This window comes from Diaporthe citri (assembly GCF_014595645.1).
Source record: "Diaporthe citri strain NFHF-8-4 chromosome Unknown scaffold_3, whole genome shotgun sequence".
Taxonomy (NCBI): Eukaryota; Fungi; Ascomycota; class Sordariomycetes; order Diaporthales; family Diaporthaceae; genus Diaporthe; species Diaporthe citri.
This window is the reverse complement of record NW_025064848.1, coordinates 586748-608091: the sequence shown is the minus strand read 5'-3', so window position 1 is coordinate 608091 and position 21344 is coordinate 586748. Positions and strand designations below refer to the sequence as shown.

General features: G+C 55.1%; 4 protein-coding genes across 4 annotated transcripts; 2 read left to right on the top strand and 2 right to left on the bottom strand.

The window, feature by feature from the left end:
• Window positions 1–1555: 1555 nt before the first annotated feature.
• On the top strand, window positions 1556–3470 carry INS49_007767 (uncharacterized protein; the record flags this gene model as incomplete). The annotated part of the gene is made up of 4 exons (XM_043168515.1): window positions 1556–1769; window positions 1838–1951; window positions 2020–2584; window positions 2657–3470. The coding sequence occupies 4 exons, from the start codon at window positions 1556–1558 to the stop codon at window positions 3468–3470; spliced, it is 1707 nt and encodes a 568-aa protein (XP_043026195.1).
• Window positions 3471–4892: 1422 nt separating this feature from the next.
• INS49_007766 (uncharacterized protein) lies at window positions 4893–6089 on the top strand (the record flags this gene model as incomplete). Its single annotated transcript, XM_043168514.1, has 3 exons — window positions 4893–5099; window positions 5236–5573; window positions 5675–6089. The coding sequence occupies 3 exons, from the start codon at window positions 4893–4895 to the stop codon at window positions 6087–6089; spliced, it is 960 nt and encodes a 319-aa protein (XP_043026194.1).
• A 541-nt stretch (window positions 6090–6630) lies between these two features.
• INS49_007765 (uncharacterized protein) lies at window positions 6631–13909 on the bottom strand (the record flags this gene model as incomplete). The annotated part of the gene is made up of 6 exons (XM_043168513.1): window positions 6631–8497; window positions 8864–9339; window positions 9395–12578; window positions 12637–12974; window positions 13075–13267; window positions 13380–13909. 6 exons carry the CDS (start codon window positions 13907–13909, stop codon window positions 6631–6633), a joined length of 6588 nt encoding a protein of 2195 aa, XP_043026193.1.
• Window positions 13910–19790: 5881 nt separating this feature from the next.
• Window positions 19791–21050, bottom strand: INS49_007764 (uncharacterized protein; the record flags this gene model as incomplete). The annotated part of the gene is made up of 1 exon (XM_043168512.1): window positions 19791–21050. One exon carries the CDS (start codon window positions 21048–21050, stop codon window positions 19791–19793), a length of 1260 nt encoding a protein of 419 aa, XP_043026192.1.
• Between the last annotated feature and the right edge of the window lie 294 nt (window positions 21051–21344).

Sequence of the window (21344 nt, the reverse complement as noted above, 5' to 3'; positions counted from 1 at the left end):
GGTCTTGTTGGCTGCAGCCACGATATCGTACATCTCGGCGGGAGACTGCATTCAAAGCCCAAATATACGTAGTCTATTGGTTGGCACCCGAGGAGACGGACGATGTCCCGTCAGGCGAGGAGCTGCACGGTATCGCAACACCCTGACAGGGTCGCCACTCGAGCATATGATCAATCGTGTGACATGCTCGGCGGTGGCCAAAATGTGCTTACAGGTCAATTTGCCCTCTGGATAAACACTAGATAAATGGACAAACCGCGGGCGATTCGAGTAGTCAGCCTGGTATAAAGTGTCCAGATAGTCAATCTAATTACTGAGTTAGACAAGTCACTATCTCCAGCCCCTTGCCTGGGGGAATGTAGCCAAGGCTCGGCAGCGATGGGGTCGGGGCTTGGCGCATCCTGCCAGCATCGCTCCATTCGCCAACGCCCTCGAGGCCCGGCGTTCTGGATCCAATTGTTTCAATCTCACGGGTCCAAATGGCTCAAGGGGCGTCGAGCAGGCGCCGTGCAAGACGAAGAGGCAACAATCCAATAGTTCAGGCCGGCGGGGTCATTCGCTGCCCTGCTGGTCCTGCCTGCTCGGCTGTCAGCGGGCGTCCCGGCCGGACAAACGCCAAGTAAGGGGCTAGACTGAGCTTCCTCTTCCGGCCGACGACAAGGCGAACCGTTCATTCGAAGGACGGTGCCGAGCCTTTGCCCAGGCCCAGTCAAGGCTGGGTAATTCAAGTTTTTGCATGGCACTGCAACCGTTATCTCTTGTCCCTGCCGCCTATCGCCCTCTGGGGACCAACCAGCGCCTCTGCTCTGGTGACACGGCGGGTCTTCCTCGGTCTAGGCTGCCTCCACTTTTGCGCTCCCCTCTGGCTGGGTCTCAGTCGTCGAGGGGGGAGGGGGGGCAAACCACCACTTTGACCAGCTCCTGTCTTCCCCAGGCCCGCGGGCGCAGTGGGTCTCCCCACGCGGACGTCAGTATCAGTGGAGCCGACTGATATTCCTCCAGGCGCCTTGCGTCGTCAGTCTGGACGCGATATCTCTCCAACACGGCCAAGTTGGTCGCGAAATGGGCAGATCATCAGCAAAGCCACATGGAAAATGGGTACCTGGGGGCGTTGGTCCCTCTCCTGCTGGGAGCCTGCCCGGCCGTCTCTCGCCAAGCGTGAGAAGGAGGCAAGCGGGGTGAGAATGAGGAAGGTCCTGTCCAAAGCGTATACGAGGCGCACCCGACTAATTCTATCACTCTGGCGCGGACATGTCTGGGCGTGCCACCCCGGGCCTCAAGAAGCCATGGAAGCTCGGCAGAAGCAGGCTAGAAGCCTCTCGCCTCGAGGTCGCCATGGTGGTGCACATGCATAAATGCACGTCAATCCCCGCCGGCGAGACGCATTCCATGTCCTCGTCCCCCTTTGCTTGTCTCTTGTCTCAGATCTTTGTCTTCAGCCCCCGACCGGCCACACTCCTCCCCAACGTGAGCCCACGTCTATCGTCGTGCCCCCCTGGGTCGTATAGGTCCTATTATCTCAAGCTCAAGAAGATCCAAGACACGACCGCCCGTCATGTCGGAGGTAGAAAAGGGCGAGGCTGCCCCGCCCACCGTCCTCCACCGGAAGGACTCGTCTTCCGATGGCGAGGTCGGCCGGATCGAGGAGAAGGAGAGCTGGGCGACCCGCAATGGCTTCAACCTGCGGTCCTTCCAGAAGAAGGACTCGGGTGCCAACATCACTCTTGAGCGGCCCATGAAGACGCGGCATCTGCACATGATCTCCATCGGTATGAGCGTGCTCCCCGTTCCCTTCCCAAGCATTGGTCTCCCAGAGCGCTGACGTGAGAGTCTCCAGGTGGCTCAATTGGTGCTGGTTTCTTCGTAGGCTCGGGTGGCGCCCTGTCAAAGGGTGGCCCTGCTTCTCTGCTTCTCGATTTCGCTATTATCGGTGTCATGATGTTCAACGTCGGTAAGTCTTCGATGGGCGCTGTTGCTCTTCGCTATTCTTCTTTCAGACTAATTAAATCTCTCCCCTAGTGTACGCTCTTGGTGAAATGGCTGTCATGTACCCTGTCTCCGGTGGCTTCTACACTCTGTCAACTCGCTTCATCGACCCGTCCTGGGGCTTCGCCATGGGCTGGAACTACGTCTTCCAATGGGCTATCGTGCTACCTCTCGAGTTAACGGTCTGTGGTCTCGTCATGGCATACTGGACCCCAGATGTAAATGTCGGAGTCTGGATCGCCGTCTTCCTCATCCTTATCACCCTCGTCATGATGTTTGGCGCTATCGGTTTCGCCGAGGAGGAGTTCTGGGCTGCACTCCTGAAGCTCTGCGCTATCGTCATCTTCATGGTCATCGCGTTCGTCTGTGTCCTTGGTGGTGGTCCCAAGGGAGGAGCCTATGACACGTATCAGGGCTCGAAGACGTGGCAGGACCCAGGCGCGTTCCGGAACGGTTTCCGTGGCTTCTGCGCTGTATTCGTCACCGCCGCGTTCTCCTTCTCCGGAACGGAACTCGTTGGTCTGGCGGCTGCTGAGGCCAAGAACCCCGTCAAGGCTTTACCAGGTGCTATCAAGCAGGTCTTCTGGCGTATCACGCTGTAAGTTGATGTTTACCACTAGGTCTGGTCTTTTGTCACCATTTCTGTGTGCTAATATGACCTATACAATAGTTTCTACATCCTTGGTCTCATGTTCGTCGGCCTTCTCATCCGCTCAGATGACGAACGTCTCCTCGGCTCCGGCAGCGGTGACACGTCCGCCTCACCTTTTGTGCTCGTCGGCAAGTATGCTGGCCTGAACGGCTTTGACCACTTCATCAACGTGATCGTGGTCATTTCCGTCATGTCCATCGGCGTGTCTGGTGTCTACGGAGGCTCGCGTACCCTGACCGCCCTCGCCCAGTTCGGCTACGCTCCCAAGATCTTCACCTACATGGACCGTGCCGGCCGCCCCACCTTCTCCGTTGGTCTCATCCTCGTATGCGGTCTCCTCGGCTTCATCAACCTGGACGCTCAAGGTGAGGTGGTCTTCAACTGGCTCGTTGCCTTGTCCGGTCTGGCTGCACTCTTTACCTGGGGCTCCATCTGCCTGGCCCACATCCGGTTCCGCAAGGCGTGGAAACACCACGGTCACTCCTTGGATGAGATCCCCTTCCGGGCCATTGGCGGTGTTTATGGCTCATGGTTGGGTCTCATCCTCTGCGCCCTTGTCCTGATTGCTTCTTTCTACAGCGCCATCTGCCCTGTCGGCGTCGAAGGAGTTGGTACGGCCGAGGACTTCTTCATGGCTATGCTGGCGCTTCCAGTGGTGCTTGTGTTCTGGATTTGCGGATACTTCTGGAAGAAGGAGGGCTGGCTTCGCACCGCCCAGATGGACGTTGACACGGGCCGTCGTGAGCACGACTGGGATGAGATCAACGCCTACAAGGCCAGGATCGCGGCTTTCCCGTACTGGAGGCGTCTGGTATACAAGTGGTTCGTCTAGAGAGGTATGAATAGCGACCATCTACTACCGCGTGTACAAGTACCCATGGGGACGCGGACATATCAATGGCGCGTGGGCCGACTGGTGTAATTACACACAGCCTCTCATGGTTGTAATCAACTTTATCAGAATACACAACTCTGTACTTCTGTTTGCAGTCTTCCAGTTCCTGCTCCACAGGTGTATCTATATTGATTGGAGAACGTGGTCTCCCAAAATATTTCAAATCATGGTCATCTTTCCGTGGTGCATATCGACGTGCTTATGGCAGCCAATAAGCATTCTAGGCCTGCCGTCTCCAAGCTAAGACAATTTTCCGGACAACTCTGGCGAACTTCCAAACATCTCATTGTCTTTTGCTCAATCCGCCGCCGTGTCATTCAGACACTTGGTATGTGTCCGCCGCGAGTCACGGCTTTTGTCAACCCCTTGGTCATGCCCTCGCCCTTCTCGGACCGAGCTAGCCATTCCGAGGACGGCGTCACTGTCAGGTTGACATTTCTGGCCTTGGCAACCCACCAACGTGTCCTCGTGGCCAGGGACAGCGACTCTGCAGTTGCGGCTTACCCTACTGTGATTGCCCCACCAGTACAAGTTCCCGCGGGTATTGAAGGATCCCTGAGACTTAGGAGGCTCGGTATAAGTGCCCGTGTCGCATAAGAGGCTTCTATAGGACCCTTCCTATCTGAACGTGGAAGCACCCCAACCGTTGCCAATCTTGCCGTGCCCAAATGATGCGAAGACTGTCAAATATTGGTTCCACACCTGGAAAATTTGACACCGCCATTCAACCATACCACACACACGCGCGCCTCAATACGACTCAACAGGCCCTCTCTTTTCCGGATTCCGTGCCACAGCTTTCCGGAAGAGGAAGCTACAGCTCCTCGAACGGTCTCACAAGGACAGCAGTGAGGTTGCAATCTGACCTGAGTCGCCGGTGTGCTGGCACCGCCATCCCGCCAGAAAGATGCCGAATCGGGGCCCGGCAATGCGGCAGCCACCAGACCCTGCATGCATATGTGGTGTATGCTGCGCTTACTATTATCTACCTGCAGAGACCAGAGAGAGACAGAGGGAGCATGACAGTTCAGATTCCCGTCCAATGAAGGACACCCATTGATAACCGCGCAGGACCCTGCGGTCGTGCCCACATGTGCACCACGCTCACGTGGCCGAAAGGTCGAGGTGCCATCTTGGTATTGCATCCTGGAATGTAACTTGGCGATGCCGAAAATGCGACGGCATGACAGGGCAGCCGACGTTGCGATCCATGATAGCGGGCTGGATGCAACATTGATCTTGGAATAAGTAGTGGGATGCTATATTGTAAGTCGGGTGGAGCGTCTGGGTACAAAGATCCATGATAGTCCGCTTGAGAATTACTCGAATTGTTGGCAGAGCTGTGTAGCCAGATTCAATATGAGATTTACTCTGTTCTCCAGTGTCCTCACTCTCTTAGTGAGCTTCGGCTCTCCCCTGCCCGTTCAAGATGCCTCCACCGTCGCGGTCTATCCTGAACTGCCACGCCTTGTCATATACTTCCAGACGACCCACGACAGCTCCGGGAACCCGATCTCCATGCTTCCACTGATCACGGAACTTGATATCGCCCTGACCCACCTCATCGTCTGTTCCTTCCACATCAACCTCGGCAGCGAAATCCACCTCAACGACTACCCACCATACTACCCCCTCTTCTCCACACTATGGAACGAGACAATCGTGATGAAAGAGGCCGGCGTAAAAGTGATGGGCATGATAGGCGGCCGCCCCGGGCTCCTTCGACTCGACCACCCTCGACAGCGCCGACGAGGCCACCTTCGAGCACTACTACGGCCAGCTGCGCGACGTGATCGTGCAGTACGGCCTGCAGGGCATGGACCTGGACGTCGAGCAGTACATGTCGCAGGCCGGGATCACGAGGCTCGTGGCGCGGCTGCACGCCGACTTTGGCGATGACTTCATCATCACGCTCGCGCCGGTCGCCTCGGCGCTGTCGAACCAGGGCAACTTGTCTGGGTTTGACTACGAGGCGCTGGAGGCTGCGGCGAGGACTGCTTCTGGGCAAGACATGATTGATTTTTACAATGCTCAATTCTAGTAAGACACGTTTCGTGAAAGTTTGGTTGAACTCAGTTTTGTATCATCAATTCCACTAAGTCAAAAGATCATCATGCTGACACATAATTTACCTCCAACAGCAGCGGTTTCGGCACCATGTCCAGTCCATTATCATACCAGAGAGTGGTCAAGAACGGGTGGGAGCCAAAGGACATCGTGGCCGGCCAGCTCACCAGCCCCTCGAACGGGGGCGGCTTCACCAGCGTCGAAAGCCTCAACCAGACGGTCATCGCGCTAACAGCCGAGTACGGAACGATCGGCGGCATCATGGGCTGGGAGTACTTCAACAGTGTGCCCGGCGGGACGGCTGCGCCGTGGCAGTGGGCCCGGGAGATGACCGAGATCTTGAGGCCGGGCTACGGCGTGCAGCTCGAGGTCACCAGCGAGGCAGCCGAGACTTTGGATACTGCTTGGAGAGAAAGTGTTATCGATGCGCCGTCGAGCCTTGTGGAAGCGAGGCCGAATGTGGATTACTTTGCAATGATCAATGCGTAGGTTCAGGAGATTGAGATCAGAAGTACTATGTATTCTTGATTGATCATGGTCATTGCGTAGAGAACGGATAGTCGCACCCGCAAAAACAGAGGGTACACCCGTACATCGCCAGCTCCAACACGCACGCCTAATTCACACACCCAATTCACATACTTAATTCATACAACTAACACCTATATATCTAATTTATATAAGTATTAAGTATATAGGTATTAGGTATATGGATCTATAGGTGCATGGTATATAGGTGTATGAGTGTTAGGTATATGAGTGTTAGGTATATGGGTGTGTAGGTGTATGGGTGTATGGGTGTTGGGTGTGTAGGTGTTGGGTGTGTTACTGTCTGGGTGATATACGGGTGTACCCTCCGTTTGCACGGGTGCGAATATCCGTTCTCATTACATATCGACATTACCGAGTCTAGATACCGGACCACATAAGTCTATGTCTATAATTCCTTCCCGCAAATTGGTATCGAAGTAAAATCCCAAGAGAGTGAGAGACCGAAAACCTATCCTCGTAACTCATAAAGGCAATACCCTTACGGCTTGAATAGTTGCTCTTTTCTGAAGAACACGAAAAAGCCCACACAAACAAGCAGCTGCAGCAAAAGCGGGACCCAGAGCCAAACGTTATTCAGCCCCTCCCACAGGTTCAACGCCAAATTGGGGAATACAGGGCCCGGGCCAATCTTATCCGGCGCGCTCGCACGCGCAGCAATGGTGCCGATGGACCCGATCACCTGCGCGCCAAACACGGTCCAGCTGACGTGGAACCGGCCCAGCGTCTGCAGCAGGATCATGCCGAAGCCCACGCCCTGCAGGGCATCCAGCACACCCAGCCAGAGCCAGAGGCTGCGGCCGAGCAGCGCGCCGGCGAGGTCGCTGCCCACCCACGGGAGGTAGAGGCCGACGCCGCTGGTGCCCCACAGTAGCTGCGCCCAACGCGGGGCGCCGAGGCCGATGGCGAAGAGCGGCAGGGCCCACGAGTGCTCGTTGGAGAGGTAGGCCATGGCGGCGAGGATGGCAGCCCAGACGACGACGAAGAAGAAGACGGCCAGGACGGCGATGCTCCACGCGGGCGCGACGGCGCTGGACCACAGGTAGCTCCAGCTGCGGCCGTAGGGGGCCGAGAGGAAGTAGTTCTGGATGGCGGCGACGACGAGGAACCAGACCACGATCCTGCGGCGCAGGACGGAGCGGTAGAAGGCCGAGACGTAGCCCGGCCTGCTGCGGTACGCCTCGGGGAGGCCTGCGAAGAGCACCAGGGCGACGGCCCATAGAAGGACCGCGATGGGCAGCGTCACGCACGTCACGGTGCGCGAGGACGACGAGATGAGCGTATAGCCGCTGTTGCGGAGCTTGGCCGAGTACGAACCCCAGTACCACAACGCCGCGATGTAGATCTGCTGCGTGCCTTGGATGGTGCATGCGCGGAACATCCACGCCCGCACTGGGTTTCCGCCCTCAGTCAGGAAGTTCTGCGTGAAGAAGAGGAACCCGCTGGCCGAGCCGACGGCATAGAGGCCTGTTGCGGTGTACTGCAGGGCCACGATGTCGAGTGGCGAGGTCGCGAAGGGGATCAGGCCCAGGATGAGGAAGGCAGCGCCGTAGAAAACAAAAGCCAGGGACAAGGAGATGTAGAGCTTCACGTTGCGGAAGAGCATCCACCAGAATATTGATCCGCAGAGGTAGATGGCCGAGGTGATGTACACCTGCTCGGCACTCTGGCCATTCTGTCCAGTGAGCAGAGTGATTTGGTACGAGTTGGCAGCGATGATCTGTCCGAGGGCGAGCAGGAATGCATAGACCGGCCAGTCTCCGATCTTGGCTAGCATGAGCTTCCTCAGGCCTGTTGGGGGCTTGTAGTCTGGGCTCAGGTTGAACTCGTTGACTTGGACACTTCCGTCATCGCGGCTGCTGGCGGCCGATGTTGACCTGGATGACACATCGACGACGGGCTTTGGAGTCTTGCCCAGCTTGGCATCGTGGAAGCGAGCGAACCAGTTCTTCTCCGAAGAGCGGATGTAGTCCTCAACGCACAGCTTGTCCGCGGACAGGTTGCCCTTGTGGGAATCGATGAGCTTCGAGAACGAGCTGTAATACTCGCCCTTTGGGTCATTGAAGAAGGGCTCCACGTTCTGTAATTTGAAATCACTGCGCCCGCCGACGACAGTGTCAAGGGTAAGGACGGACTGATTGGCTGTTGGCACGCTATGGGTGAGAGACTCATCCGCCTCATTGCCAGAGGATGATCTGTTTGAACTCTGTCCTTCATTGGGGAACTCGTTGGCCTCCATCTGTGACTGCGTCCTGTCAAGCTCTGCAAGATCGTCCAGCCTCTTGGACAAGAGTTTGCCTAAAGCAGAAAATGACTTGTTCCTCGGTGCGAAAGTGGCAGTCGGGGTTCTGGGCGTGTTCGCCCCTGAATTAGGCTCAGATGCTGTCGAAATGGAGAGCACCGATGGGGTGTGAGTGCGTGTTCGCCTCGCCGAGCTGAAGCCACGAGTCGGGCTCGGCGCTCGGCTTCCAACTCTGCTCGGAAAAGCCGTCGAAGCTGCTGTCTGAGGCGTGCTGATCGTCGGCGAATTCGGCAGTGTTGGAGCAGGTTGAGGGGGATGCAACGCAAGTGACGTTACCGAAGACGAACGTGTTCCGGGGAGGAGAAGGTTGAAGGTCGAGCCTCGTCTTACACTGTCATGGGCTTCGATAGACCTGGTTTGCAGGGTGTCGAGATCTTGGACCCACTGCATCACCGGGAAGCGTTGAACCAACGATCTGGCCCTCATCAGGCGCCTCGTCTCCTCGGAAGAAGCGAGGGCAGATTTGATAGTAGACTTGAACTGGCGCAGCAAGTGCTTGGTCTCAGTCGACTCGATTGTAAACCACCAACCAGGCATCTGGCCCAGGCCTCCAACGCGGGATCCCACACAAAGCGCGCCCTTTCTGCCAAACTCAACGGCGACGAGTCCGAATGGCTCGTCTCGAGATGGCATCAGGGCAAACTCTGCTCCACTGAAGACATACGGAGGGATCGAAACGAACTCGGGTTTGGAGTAGACCCGGCCAGGGTACCGTTCCATCGTCTTTTGCAATTTCAGTGCAGCGAATTTGCCATGGTTGTCGATCGTAGGGCCGAGACATATGAGCTGCACGTCTTTGTGCTTGTCCAGAATGGCAGGGAAGACATCCGCGATGAGATCAATGCCCTTCTGCAAAGACCATCGGCCGACGAAAACGAAGAGCTGGGCCTTTTCGTTGGGTCAGCACCAATGTTATAGCCACAAGGATAAAGTTGTTACTCACATTAGGGTTTTCCTCCAAGCCAGCCCATTTCTGGGCCTGAACCCTCAGCTCACCCCTCTTCTCTTCCGCGTCCTCATCAACAGCAACGTCCATGGTCCCGATTTCCTTGGCCATGCCCGCGTTCCAGTCAGCCATATCGTCAGGGTCTGGGTTTGGCAGGGAGCCGATCTCGTGCAAACCCCAGAAGATGGGGTAGCGCTTATAGGCTCTGGCTCCGTACTTCTTGGAGACACCGACGGCGCCGAACCCGCCTTGGAATTGGCGGATGTAGCTGGCGGCCGCGTAAAGCATGTTGAACACCTTGTCGAACTGGATATATGTCTTGACTGTCTCCTTGGGCAGGTTGAAGACCTCCGTGATCTCGTCCATCTCGCCCTTTGTGCGAAGAGACCACATTCCCTGAAACTCTGCATTATGGAGCGACAGGGAGACTGGCACCGTCTTTGGGAGTAGATAGAGCGGTGCAAGGGTGCCGTGATAGTCGTTGATATGATACAGGTCGACGGGGAAGCGCCGTAGAGTTTCCGCGATGCACGCGTTCCAGGCGCTGTAGTAGATTGCAGACTCAATATCGTCCATGCGAGCGGGATAGGGGTCGGCTTTAGTCTGAGCTCTAAATACCGGTGCGTCAAGGAGGACAAATTTGATGTTGCGGACCTGATGGTACTGGACGTTGACGATGTACCGAGTTTTGTTGATGGTGACTACCATTGGCTCGCCAACAGTGTCCACCGGATACTCGATGCCGCCGACACAAGGGACCACCCAGATGAGGTTCTGATGTGCTAGGGCCGAGCTGCCCATCAGGGAAGCCATCTTTCCAAGACCACCGATCTTGATCTTGATGTTCCAGTCCTCGATCTCATACTCCATAGTGGCAATAAGTGTGGTGCGGCGGGGTGCCTGTGAGGCTTCAGCGAGAGCGGTTGTCGTAGCGGCTGTTGACGCGGGAGCGGCTTGCATTGGAGCTGTTGACTTCTCCTTCTGGGCCATCTCGCGGTGGTCAGACCGCTTCAGCTTGGACGCCGTGTCCTTCCAGAAACCAGCGCTGGTATTGACACCAATTTGATTGAACTTGACCTGATAATAGGATCGCTTGAAAGTCCACAGGGCAAGGCAAGCACACAGGAGTGGAACCACTCCAAGCAGTATAGACAGCACAAGCTGGTACCACCCGGAGCCCGCAGGCACCACCCGGTAATTCCAGGTGCCATCGTTCACCAGCAGTCGCCAGCCAACATATGGCATTCCAGGGCCTTGTGTGATGTTGATGACATTGTCGGCCAGAGTATCAGGCTTCAGCCAGTCAAGAACATTGTCACCGTCGACATCGCCAAACTGCGCTGTCTTGTCCGGCAGCCCGTTGGGGTTCATGCCCCAGACGTTGACTTGGATCTGGGTGGGCCACTCAGCCTCCAGGTCGAAGGCCCAGTTGCTGCCAGTGGAGTTGCCATCATCGATGGTAGGGTGAGTCAGCCGCATGTTGTTGGCCAGGCCATCATCGTATCCCCATTCGTTCCAGGATCCCAGAATGAAAGCATGCGGCCAGCGACGTGGCTTGTGCGAGTCTTGGTCGCCCTGCACCAGGTCGCCGTGCTGCACGTGGTCACTGCTGCTGGCCAGCCGGCTCCAGTATTGGATCACAACATGCTCGCCATCCCAAGCCTGTCGCGAAGTCCCAGACCAAGCCTGGTCTTCGAGGGTGATAATCTCACTGGTGTAGTCGAGCCACTTACTCCAGCTTGACCCCCAAGTGGTAGAGTAGCGGAACTTGTCGGCACCAGCGGCACGCTGGGAGACATAAAGCTTGTTGGTAGACTCGTCGCGATACAGGAGGTTGCTCGAATAGTTTCCTGTCTGGGGAAACACGACGGGATTATCGCTGGCGCCGATCCGGAACATGAAGCGGTCGATCGCATTGGTGTAGGTCCCATCCGCAGTGGAGGCGTTGGCGATTGTGAGGGAGTGCATCCCGTGCGACACATCTTCGAGATCAGCGGTGATCTTCCATAGACCGGCAGGTTGGCCCACATATTGCGCGCCTTCAACCGCGTCAAGGCTGACGCACGCAATAGTGTCGTTGCTGATCCGGGCTAGTGTCCCGTCTGACGATGTGGAATTCACGGAAAGTGCGCCAATGACGGAGTCGCAATCCATGACCTGGGAGAAATGGACCTCAATCGGAACAGTTTGTTTCTCACCGAGCTCGACAGTTGCTGTGAGCCTCTCGTCGTGTGAGGGAACGATACGCGTAATTGTCGGCGCCGGGTCGATAAAGCTTGCCTTGGGGATGTAAGCTTTGTAACCCCAAGGTTCCATGCTGAGGTTTGACAGGCACCCGCGCAGCCCCGTCATACCATCCACAATGGCTGATGAGTTCTGCAGAACATGTTCGTCGTAAGGATAGAACAAATTCTTCACCGTAGTCCCGACAGCAAAAGGGGAGACAAGAGCGTCCGCCTCATCCTGACAATCGAAAGTGAACTCTTCGCTCCTGTTAAGGTTGGAATAGACAAGCCAGACTCCCTGATTGCCATCAGCATCGGGTGTCTCCAAGTCCTGGGCACCCTCCAGTTGGTAGCGCCACACGCTCCATACTCCAAAGGTGCTGGGAACGTTTGCGCTTCCAGGAAGATAGACATCATTGGTTTGGTTCGAAAGGGTCTTGAGCATGTACCCATCATTGAGTACAGGATACTGCTGCCTCATCTCAAACATCCGCTTGATGACATTCCTGGTGGGATGCGACGGGTCTTTGTGGTCGAGGCTGACGGCGTCGTCATGGCAGCCAGTCCTCGCCGGACCGTCAGGAAAATCACCATAGTACGTGTCATCTCCAACGTGGTAACAGCCGTGAAGCTGCCACCCCGGACTGCTACTCATCGGCTGTCTGCCGTAGAGAAAGTCAGATGAGGTGCTGTCAAGGAGGTACAGGCTCTGTTCCTCGCCCCAAAAGAGTGCCGGCGTGCCGGGAATCTCTAGAGTGGTAATGAACTGTCCGAGAAGCTGTCTTTGGGTGCCGTTCTTGATGGCCGGCCAGCGGAATACGTCTTGACTGGTCATGCCGATCACTGCTCGGGGATCAAACTTTCCAGTGTTGGCATTAACAAAGTCATTCTGAACAAGCATCTGGTTCCAGAATTCCACAAAATCTGTCCCATCTAGGCCAGTATAACCATCAAGTCTGCACGCAGTGGTTAGCCTGTGGGCTTGTAATCATAAGTGTGGTGTCCAGAGCTCACCCAAGGAATCTTGTCATCCCACCGTAGATGATATAGCTGAATGCAGTACCATCCAAAGCAGACATTCCAACGTCGCGGATAACGTTGTCAGTATCCGTTATGTTCGTAGACAAGGCAGCAGCCGTGGCGTTGGTGGTGTAATGGTTGGGCTGCTTGCCACGGCCAGTGTACACCGAGGATTGAGCAGCGGTTCCCACGACTTCTCCAATGATGTAGAAGTTTTCTTTACCATATCGCTTCGCACACTGGCGTTGGTAGTCGGAAAACTCAGCCAGGGCGTCCACTGTCGATTGGAGCGCCTTGTCCATTCTGAACCCGTCAATGTCGAGCATGGCGATCTGGATGCATGAGAAATGCTTGATCTTCTCGAGAACATCACTGCGCCAATCCCGCAGCCTGTCTTGGACTGATCCATACTTTGCGAGCTGATTCTCGTACACAAATGACATGCCCGGTGTTGGCCGAGTCGCCGTACTGGTCGAACTCGCTATCACGGCACGTGGTCTGGTTGATGGTGATCTGCCAACCATCATCATCCCACATGCGAGGGTAGGTGCAGTCGACAATGTCATTTCCTGGCTCGAAGTCGACGTAGCGCCTATCGTACTTCCACTCGTACTCATACTCGCCACTGGAAAGCAGCGGTCTTGTTCAAGTTTCCCTTGAACCCTACGAGGTCGCCGAGCCTGAGAGGTATTGCATGAGCTTGTGATTGGAACTCGGGAATTTATGAACAGACTTACGTGGCCATGGTGTTGTCCAGGAGAACATACATGCCTCGCTCATGGATGGCGTCGATGAGATCTCTCCAGTCCTGAATGCGGCCATGATGTTGATCGAGCAAGGTGAGGTCCAAAGGGCTGTAGCTGTCGGCTGTCCAAGGCAGGTTGATAAAGGGGCTTCCCATGAGATAGATTGTCTTGATACCCATGCCATGAACGTAGTCCAAGTTATCGATCACTCCTTGGATGTCTCCGCCGAACCGGAGCTGGTTAGCCATCCAGTCATGTTCGAATCGGGTTCCGTTAGCGTCGTCGTTGGAAGGATCACCGTTCGAGAATCGGTCCAGTGCAAGGGTATAGGTTGGCATGCGCCAGTTGTCTGGCGACGGTGTATAGGTGTGACCTTCCCATTCTCCCCAATAGTCGAGAGGATGGCCAGCCTCTGAGTTCTGGTTCAGGTTCCAGTCGGCCAGCGAGGCTTCGTAGGGAAATGCGACCGTCCCGACGAGCCACAGGGTGAAAGTGAAACATGAGAAAATAGAGCGACCCATTATCGACACCATTGCGGAAGATAGGGCGTGCCACAGGGGGAAGGTTGGTGTCCGTGAAAGGAAGGGAAGGTGAGATAGGGATGAAGAGGACCCCGTGGGGCAGTCTGGTCGCCATGATGCACATATGGGGTCTATTTGAACCTTTCTCCTTTTCTGCCGATCACTATCAATGACATTGTCCTCCTCCCTACATGAGGCGATGTCACCGGTCGGGCCCTGGAGGGCGTCGAATAGTGAGTTTCCGCTGAGAATGACTCTCAGACAAGGAAAAGCAGCACTCTCTCGCTGAAATCACACATCTCATCCCGCACGGGAGCTTCGAGCGTCGGCCTCCGAACAGATTTTGAAGTGTGGTCGCACTCAACGATTTGATATCGAGGACGGAGGCTCCCGACTCTGCCCTATGGCGATGCCGTGGCCGCGCTATCTGGCAAGAGTCTTTTTAGTCCGGAAGATCCTGCAGCTAAGGACAGGACTGTTGTGGAACCGTTGGCAGCAGATTGCCGCGGTTGTACAAGATCTGGACATGCTCCGTCCTTGTCATCACAAGTACATGTATGTAGTCTGCCAGGCCTGTCAGGACCAGTCTGCGGCAAAAAGCAGCTAGGGGTCCCACCGGGGCCGCTTTTGTGCATGTGCTGCCAAAGAGGAATGGCGGAGAATTTCCAGCTGCGTTCCTGCATTGACACATAGTCGCTCAAACCTCTCACACCTGCGCTGCGTTGGCCAGAGGCAAACCGAGAGTTGTCGCGATGATGCAACTTGTGGTTGCAGCCCTTGACATGTTGGATGTAACCCGGGGCTGTGGCCGGCGCACTCTATTTGTTGGATGCAACCCCCTAACTGGCAAGAATGCTACACTGAGCACGGCAACGCAGATCGAGGTTCAAGCGTCACCGTGCATTAGGAAATGGAACTGCCGGGGAAGTGCCGTGTTCTAGACGCAACGGCCGTTCGGCCTGAGCGGGATTTCTTGAGGTGGAATTGGCCGGGCTGTGACGGGTACCTGACTGTCCTCAGGCTACGGCCGTCGCCACAAAGGTACAGAGCCGGGAACTACATGGGTGATAATGTGGGTGGGGGCGGCCTCTGAATATTCCCGAAGATACGACCACGATCTTGATTGCGACTTGGGTATCAAGCGCCACTTGCAGGGACATGGAATATCCAGGAATCGGATCGCCCGTCGAGAACATCCGACCGGCACGGCCAACGTGGATTCTCTCCGCAAGATGAATGGTTGCCCATCCGGCGCAGTGCGGCTCCAGAGTGTTTGTTGATATCCTAACCCCTACCCACGGCACTGATCTTGGTTCGGCCCAAGACTACCACAGTAGGTTGCTGCGCGGTATCTGGCGCCCACGAGAATAGAATTGATTCGACTGAAGGTGTGATATCGGATGTTAGCTTGCCGTTTTGGACAGGCTGCAGCTGCGTTGCCAGGTGTACCGGGCGAAGGTAAATGCGGTGATATGCCACCACTCGCTACTGCTGTGGACAGGATTGTTGATAGTCGCCCGGCGATGTTGTCTTAGCAGACGTGACGATCTTCTTTGGGTCTCGGCCTTCTGGCAGCTTCGCAACAGGGCAACAGGGCAGCAGGGCTGAAGCTCGAGCTCGAGGTCCGAGTGGGGCCTGAGAAAGCTGTGGGCGCTGAGGGATCATGTATATTTGTGTCCAAGATTGTGCAAGAAGCTTGACCCGAGACTTCCTTGGCGGAGCAAGCAGCCTTTGCCGGGCGCCAATTTGGTCGGTGTGACTTCGTCTCTGACGAAGACGCCATTTGGGACCGGGGTGTCTTCGGCGAGTCGGCAGTCCTGTAATCCAATCACCAACGGGACAAAAGTCAACTGGGGGTCACTTTTCCATGTCGAATCTCCAGCACCTGGACAAAAGTCCATCTGATTCCGTCAGCGTCAGCGTCATTCTTGGGTCATGGTGAACGCCGTCACTGGAGCTCGTAGTGGAGTGCGTTGTTGAGGGGAAAGGTCTGGACCCGGAAAACTTCCTGCTTGCTCATTTCCAGGGGAATCATGGGACGAACTGCGGAGCCAGGGTTCGGGTTTCTGTACCACCTGGCACGCGGAAGGCGCTCTTGAACCAACCCCCACCCAGAAGGAATAAAGTTCTCCACCCGCATGGTCGATTCTCGATCTTGCAGACAACTGACACATGCACTGCACTTCTCGCAGTGTCAGATCAGTTCAGTTTGCAGGATGCACTCATGTACTTCCCGAGACCAGCGCGCCAGAACATGCAAGCTCGCAGTTTTGCAGTCCCTTCGTGCATCGACAAAAGCAGCATGCAAGACGCAAGACGGGCAGTAATCTAAACTCGGCCACCTTGCTGCGCACTGCAGTGCATGTCTGACTCCGGGCGCACAGATGCTCGCCAGCTGTCAACTTCGCGTGGCATCCTCGCATCCGCTTGGTCCACGGCTACCAGTCGTCCCCGCCCGAAAGCAAGAAGTTTGTCCTGCCATGCCGTGGTAGCCGTCAGTTCCCAGTAAGCGTGGGATTGATTCTGCGCTGTGATGGGGACAGGCGGGGGATTCCTTTACTGTGCAGTAGTCCCAGTTACGCGGTAGGAGCCCACAACTTTTTCAACCACTTGGCTCTGGCAGGGTGGGTCCACGATCTGCACTCGCAACAAGGACAGTGCCCGTAGGGGGCCAGGGCCGGGAGATTTGAGGTCAGGGCGAGACAGGGATCGTGCTTGTGGTCTGGGCGCTTCTGAACGCCTGTATAGAGGACGTCTTCCTATTCGACATCACAAAGCCACCACCATGGCGAAGCAAAGCAAGTTTAAAACTATGCCCCATGTTTGAGGCAAAAAATCAGAGCGTGAGTCTCCGGCTCCCTGTCGGCGTTGAGGTGCTCTCATCATGATGGCTGCATTGTTTCCTTATCTCACGTCATGTTTGTGGAGCCAAGAAACGGAGGACGGCAGTTCCCTTTTCCTCCTCTTGTGTTATCGGTTTGCTGTTCCCTAGCTCCGGAAGCAGTTCTTTTTCACAACGCCTCGTTACATTGGCGAACCCTCGCTCACAGCTGTTGGTTAAGACTCCGTCAGCTTCAAGTTCCATACTCTGATAAGACAGGCCATACTACATCAGTAGTATCGTTTCCGAGATAGGGTCAACTCAGACCCACCACCATACTCAGTTGTGCCGTCGTATTGGATCTCCTTAGAAAAGTGCAATCGTCTTATCTGCGCCATCAGTCATATGGGAATTGAGGTCAGGGTGAGATGCTCATCACGATCATATAGACGAATGTGTCGACATGCGGCCTTCCCCAATCAGTTCAGACGTGCGTATCTCACACGCATCACTGTCGCCGAGTAAAAGTTGTAGCCGTATCTTCCTTACCAAAGCTTCGGTTCGCTCTTCTTGAAGAAGATGGACGCCGCTCTATATAACACTCTAATATAGGGTGTGGGAATTTCAGACCATCGTTCGTCTTCTCCCAAGTCATAGCAAGCGACCGGGTGCTGTGTTCTCATCCGGGGCCCGAAACTGTAGCATTTGATGACAGCACAGTAGCATTCGATTTCGCAGAAATGCTACTGAACTCAAAGCACCTCCACTAGACGGCGGGTTGACAACGTAGTTGGTCAGATTGGCGGTGCCGTCTATGCTGGAGGTGATACAAGCCAAGGACTGAGCATCGTGGGAGGAAGATATCATGAGAATGCATGTTTGCTCGCACAAGCTCTTTCCCAACAATTTTTGGCATGTGAATAAATGGCGCTTTGAGGCACACACAGAATGTAACCATCTGACTCAAATAGGAAACTCATGGGTAAGTAGCGCCAAGGTGTCTGCAATGCAACCGGGCATGTCGGTGACCAACCCAGTCGCCAGCCTCTGAGTGGCGACTTCATGCAACGTGGCTAAGCCGCATTTCCAACGGCACTGCTGCGATGTACGTCTACAGGGAAACCTGACAAAGCCTAATTCGTGACTTCTGTGGCGTTGGCGAAGGGTCCCTTGACTCTCCTTTCTTGTCTGTGCGTCACCACAAAAACAATACCAGCTTTTCAAGATAAAAACAAGAGAGAACAAGGTAGCTTCTTTATAGCATTATATCCCAAATGTGCTATAATAGTATAGGTTTAATTAAGGAAAGGATAAATTATAAGCTGTGATTAATTGGAGATTATTACGTTCTTTATAGGGCGTTGTAGCGATATAGGTAATCTTTTCCAGGTCGCCCTATATATGCTGTATAGTCACATAAGCCCTTGGGATGATTCCGTAACGGAGCAACCCATCCTTCCATACCTGCTGCGCTCAATATGTGGGTGAGATTATGATGACTTGTCGCTTCTTGCGCCACAAGCAAGAACAATTCGAGAAGGCCGTTACTACACAAAAGGATAGACATGAGCTCAAGAAGATAGCGCGATTTCCTCCGGGGTGCTTCGACGATTGGCCACCAGGTCAGGGGACCTCTGTTGGAGGTTAAAATATTCCGCCAATGCCAGCGCCCTTGTCAAGGAACGCAACAGGCAAGAATTGTTGGGAGCAAAAGGATATAGATCATACACACCATGATGTAGAAAGATCCTTTTAGCAAGATCGAGATCAAGACTCAAGGGGGTTCTCTTTCTCGCCACCTTTCGCTGTGACGACGGGCATTACTGTTGAGGCATCTTCACTACCAAATGCACACTCCTCTCACAGCAAAAATCACCCTATACTGGTGAGCACAAACGAAATGTAGATGATAATGAACAAGTAGACCTTGAAATAATCTTAGGCGGCAAATGCCATCGCTATGTGTTTGTAACCCGAACGCTCAAAATACACTCTACCGTACAACCCTACCAACAAATCCCACTTTCGACGAGTATGACCGTCAACAGCAGAAAGACGTCTCCACTATCGTACATACAACTCATCTGCTTGCATGCTCATGCGCAACACGAATCCAGCCCTGTGGGTAATCGACACGCTTTGAGAACTGACGATGGCCTGGGCTGGGGACTCCTGGTCTATTATCGCGAATGACTTCACCCATAATGACCGCCACAAGACGTATGGAATAAAAGACTAGCCCACACGTGTAGGAAATGACAGCTCTGGGCCCAAAATTCAACTGTTTTTAATTCAACTGTTTTTGCATTTCTGACGTTTCAGGCTTGGACGTATTTCAATGGAGCTGCTCGTACGGCTTCGCTTCAATGTATTGAGACAAAAACGCCATTTCAACAAGACAAACGAATGCAATGCAGGATTATTGTACCTTATTAAGCAGCAAATTCGTTGTCGTGAATTCCAAGTATCTACCGAGGTTACTGTGTGCCATTGAGTTACGCAATAGGCCCAAGTTCCGTTTGGAAATATTGCAATATGGATTGACAGGCCGACAGCATCTATGTCAGAGATGACTGGAACGCGGCCAGCCCTTCGGACCCAGCTGATGAAGCATGGAAATTGGTATTTGGACAAAAAGAGCCCTACGAAGAACACTCCCAACCTCATGCTCCAATGAATCACCCCATCTCTGACCCTGCCTCTCTGCTCGGATTAACAACCCCTCTGCGGATTTTCCTCCAGATGTTCCGCCCCAAATTTTCCGCAGCTTGCGCTCAATCGTGAATGCTGTGATATTATGGGTTCACTGATTTTGGGTCTAGGAGTCATCATTACTTTGTTACGTCTTGCCAACTCACCAATCCAACTAAAAGGGGTGTTTAGCAGTCTGAGAAAATCGGTTCAACAGTTCAATTTGTTCTCGAGAGACTGATATCTATACCAACAGAACTACAAGAAATATATACAACTTAAAGCACCTCATACACACTGTCTTTGACAGGGCCTTGCCGCAAATATACTGTTGCACACATACTTCGAGGCCATCCCGAGGGACTCACTCTAGTACCTCAGCTGGCCCCTCCTGAGCTTGGAGGAAGTCGAGTTGCTCGAGAACGTCGACCCGATATCCCCCCACTTGATGTTGCCAAACACCACATGCGTGCCCGGCGCGTTCTGCTGTATCAGGGCGGGATCGCCCTCGGTGGCATTACACGGCCCGTTTGCACCGCTATCAAGCCAGTTCATAAACTGCCCGTTGTCGTTCCACATGCTAAAGGCCAGCACCATGCCGCGGCCGAGGGCCTTGCCCATGGTGTCCAGGCTGCCGAACTGCTCGGCGCTGCCGTCGACGGCCGCGCACCACGTCGAGTTGACGCTGTCGCCGCCCGGCGCGGAGATGGCGCTCGGCACGGTCACGCTGCCCTGCTGGTAGATGCGCCGGATCTCGCTGAGGGTGCCCGACGTCGTCCCGTCGTCCGTGATGAACTGCGTGACCACCGTGAAGGGCTTGGTCGTGTCCACCGTGCCGCCTGGCGCCCAGTAGTCGTGGTAGCCCTGGTTGTACGGGTTGAAGCCGCAGCCGCCCTTGTCGCAGTTGGAGGCGTCGTCGGCGCAGGGGTGCGGCGTGAAGGCGGCGGCGACGCGGTTCGACTCGAGGATGTCCATCTCGTTGCAGCAGAAGCCTGACTTGTCCGTGTTGAGCGTGCCGTTCTTCCACGTCTGGACGGGGCACTGGGCGTCGCAGTATCCCGCGCCGTAGTTTGCGGCACCCGTGTTCAGGTCGCTCCGGCCGCCCGAGATGTCCATCTCGGAGAGGTAGAGCGCGCCGTTCTGGCCGCAGGGCAGCGTCGACAGGTCCACGTCGAAGGTGAGCTCTTGGCCGAGCAGCTGGAATGAGACGTAGTCGCTGTTGTCGTTGTCGAGGAGGTAGACCCGTGGCGAGACGCTGGAGAGCCCGGATTCGGAGGGCACGTATTGGGACAACGTCATGGATGAGCCCGAAGCGACGATGCCAGCCGCTGTGTAGTTGGCACCCTCGATGAGGCAGTTCTGGCTGCAGGTTGCCTGGTCTGGGCAGAGCGTCGAGTTGATGCCGGTCGAGGTCGTGCACGATGCGTAGTCTGCTGTGTGTATCCAACGGTAGTTCCAGTCAAGCACTACCGATGTGTTCTGCTCCACGCAACCTCCTGTGGTGGTGCACTTCGAGGTTGTGAGCTGCGGATGAACTTCGGGCGTTATAGTACCGGGCTGCTGGGCGGCTGCAAGCTGGAGCCATATCAAAGCTGCCACTGCGGCAGTCGGCCTTAGTGTGGGTGCCATCTTGGTCGATATCTTGGGAGATTGATTATCGATGGTAGACAAGAACTTGGCAAAAGCTTGTCGCGAAAGACGCTATTCCCAAGTCTGGGCAGTGCCTCGCTTTTTTTATTCCCACCACCAAACTACCCCTTCGGAGGCAATTCGCCGAACTCCGCTCGTTGTGCTGAAGTCGAATGCATCACTCGTGATTTAACTGACACAGTGCGGGCCGTTGGCCCTGGGGAAAATGGAGGCGTGCTAGGCTGGATCGGGGTTGCGGAGGGAGACGGACTCCTCACAAGCTCGGGAGGCTTC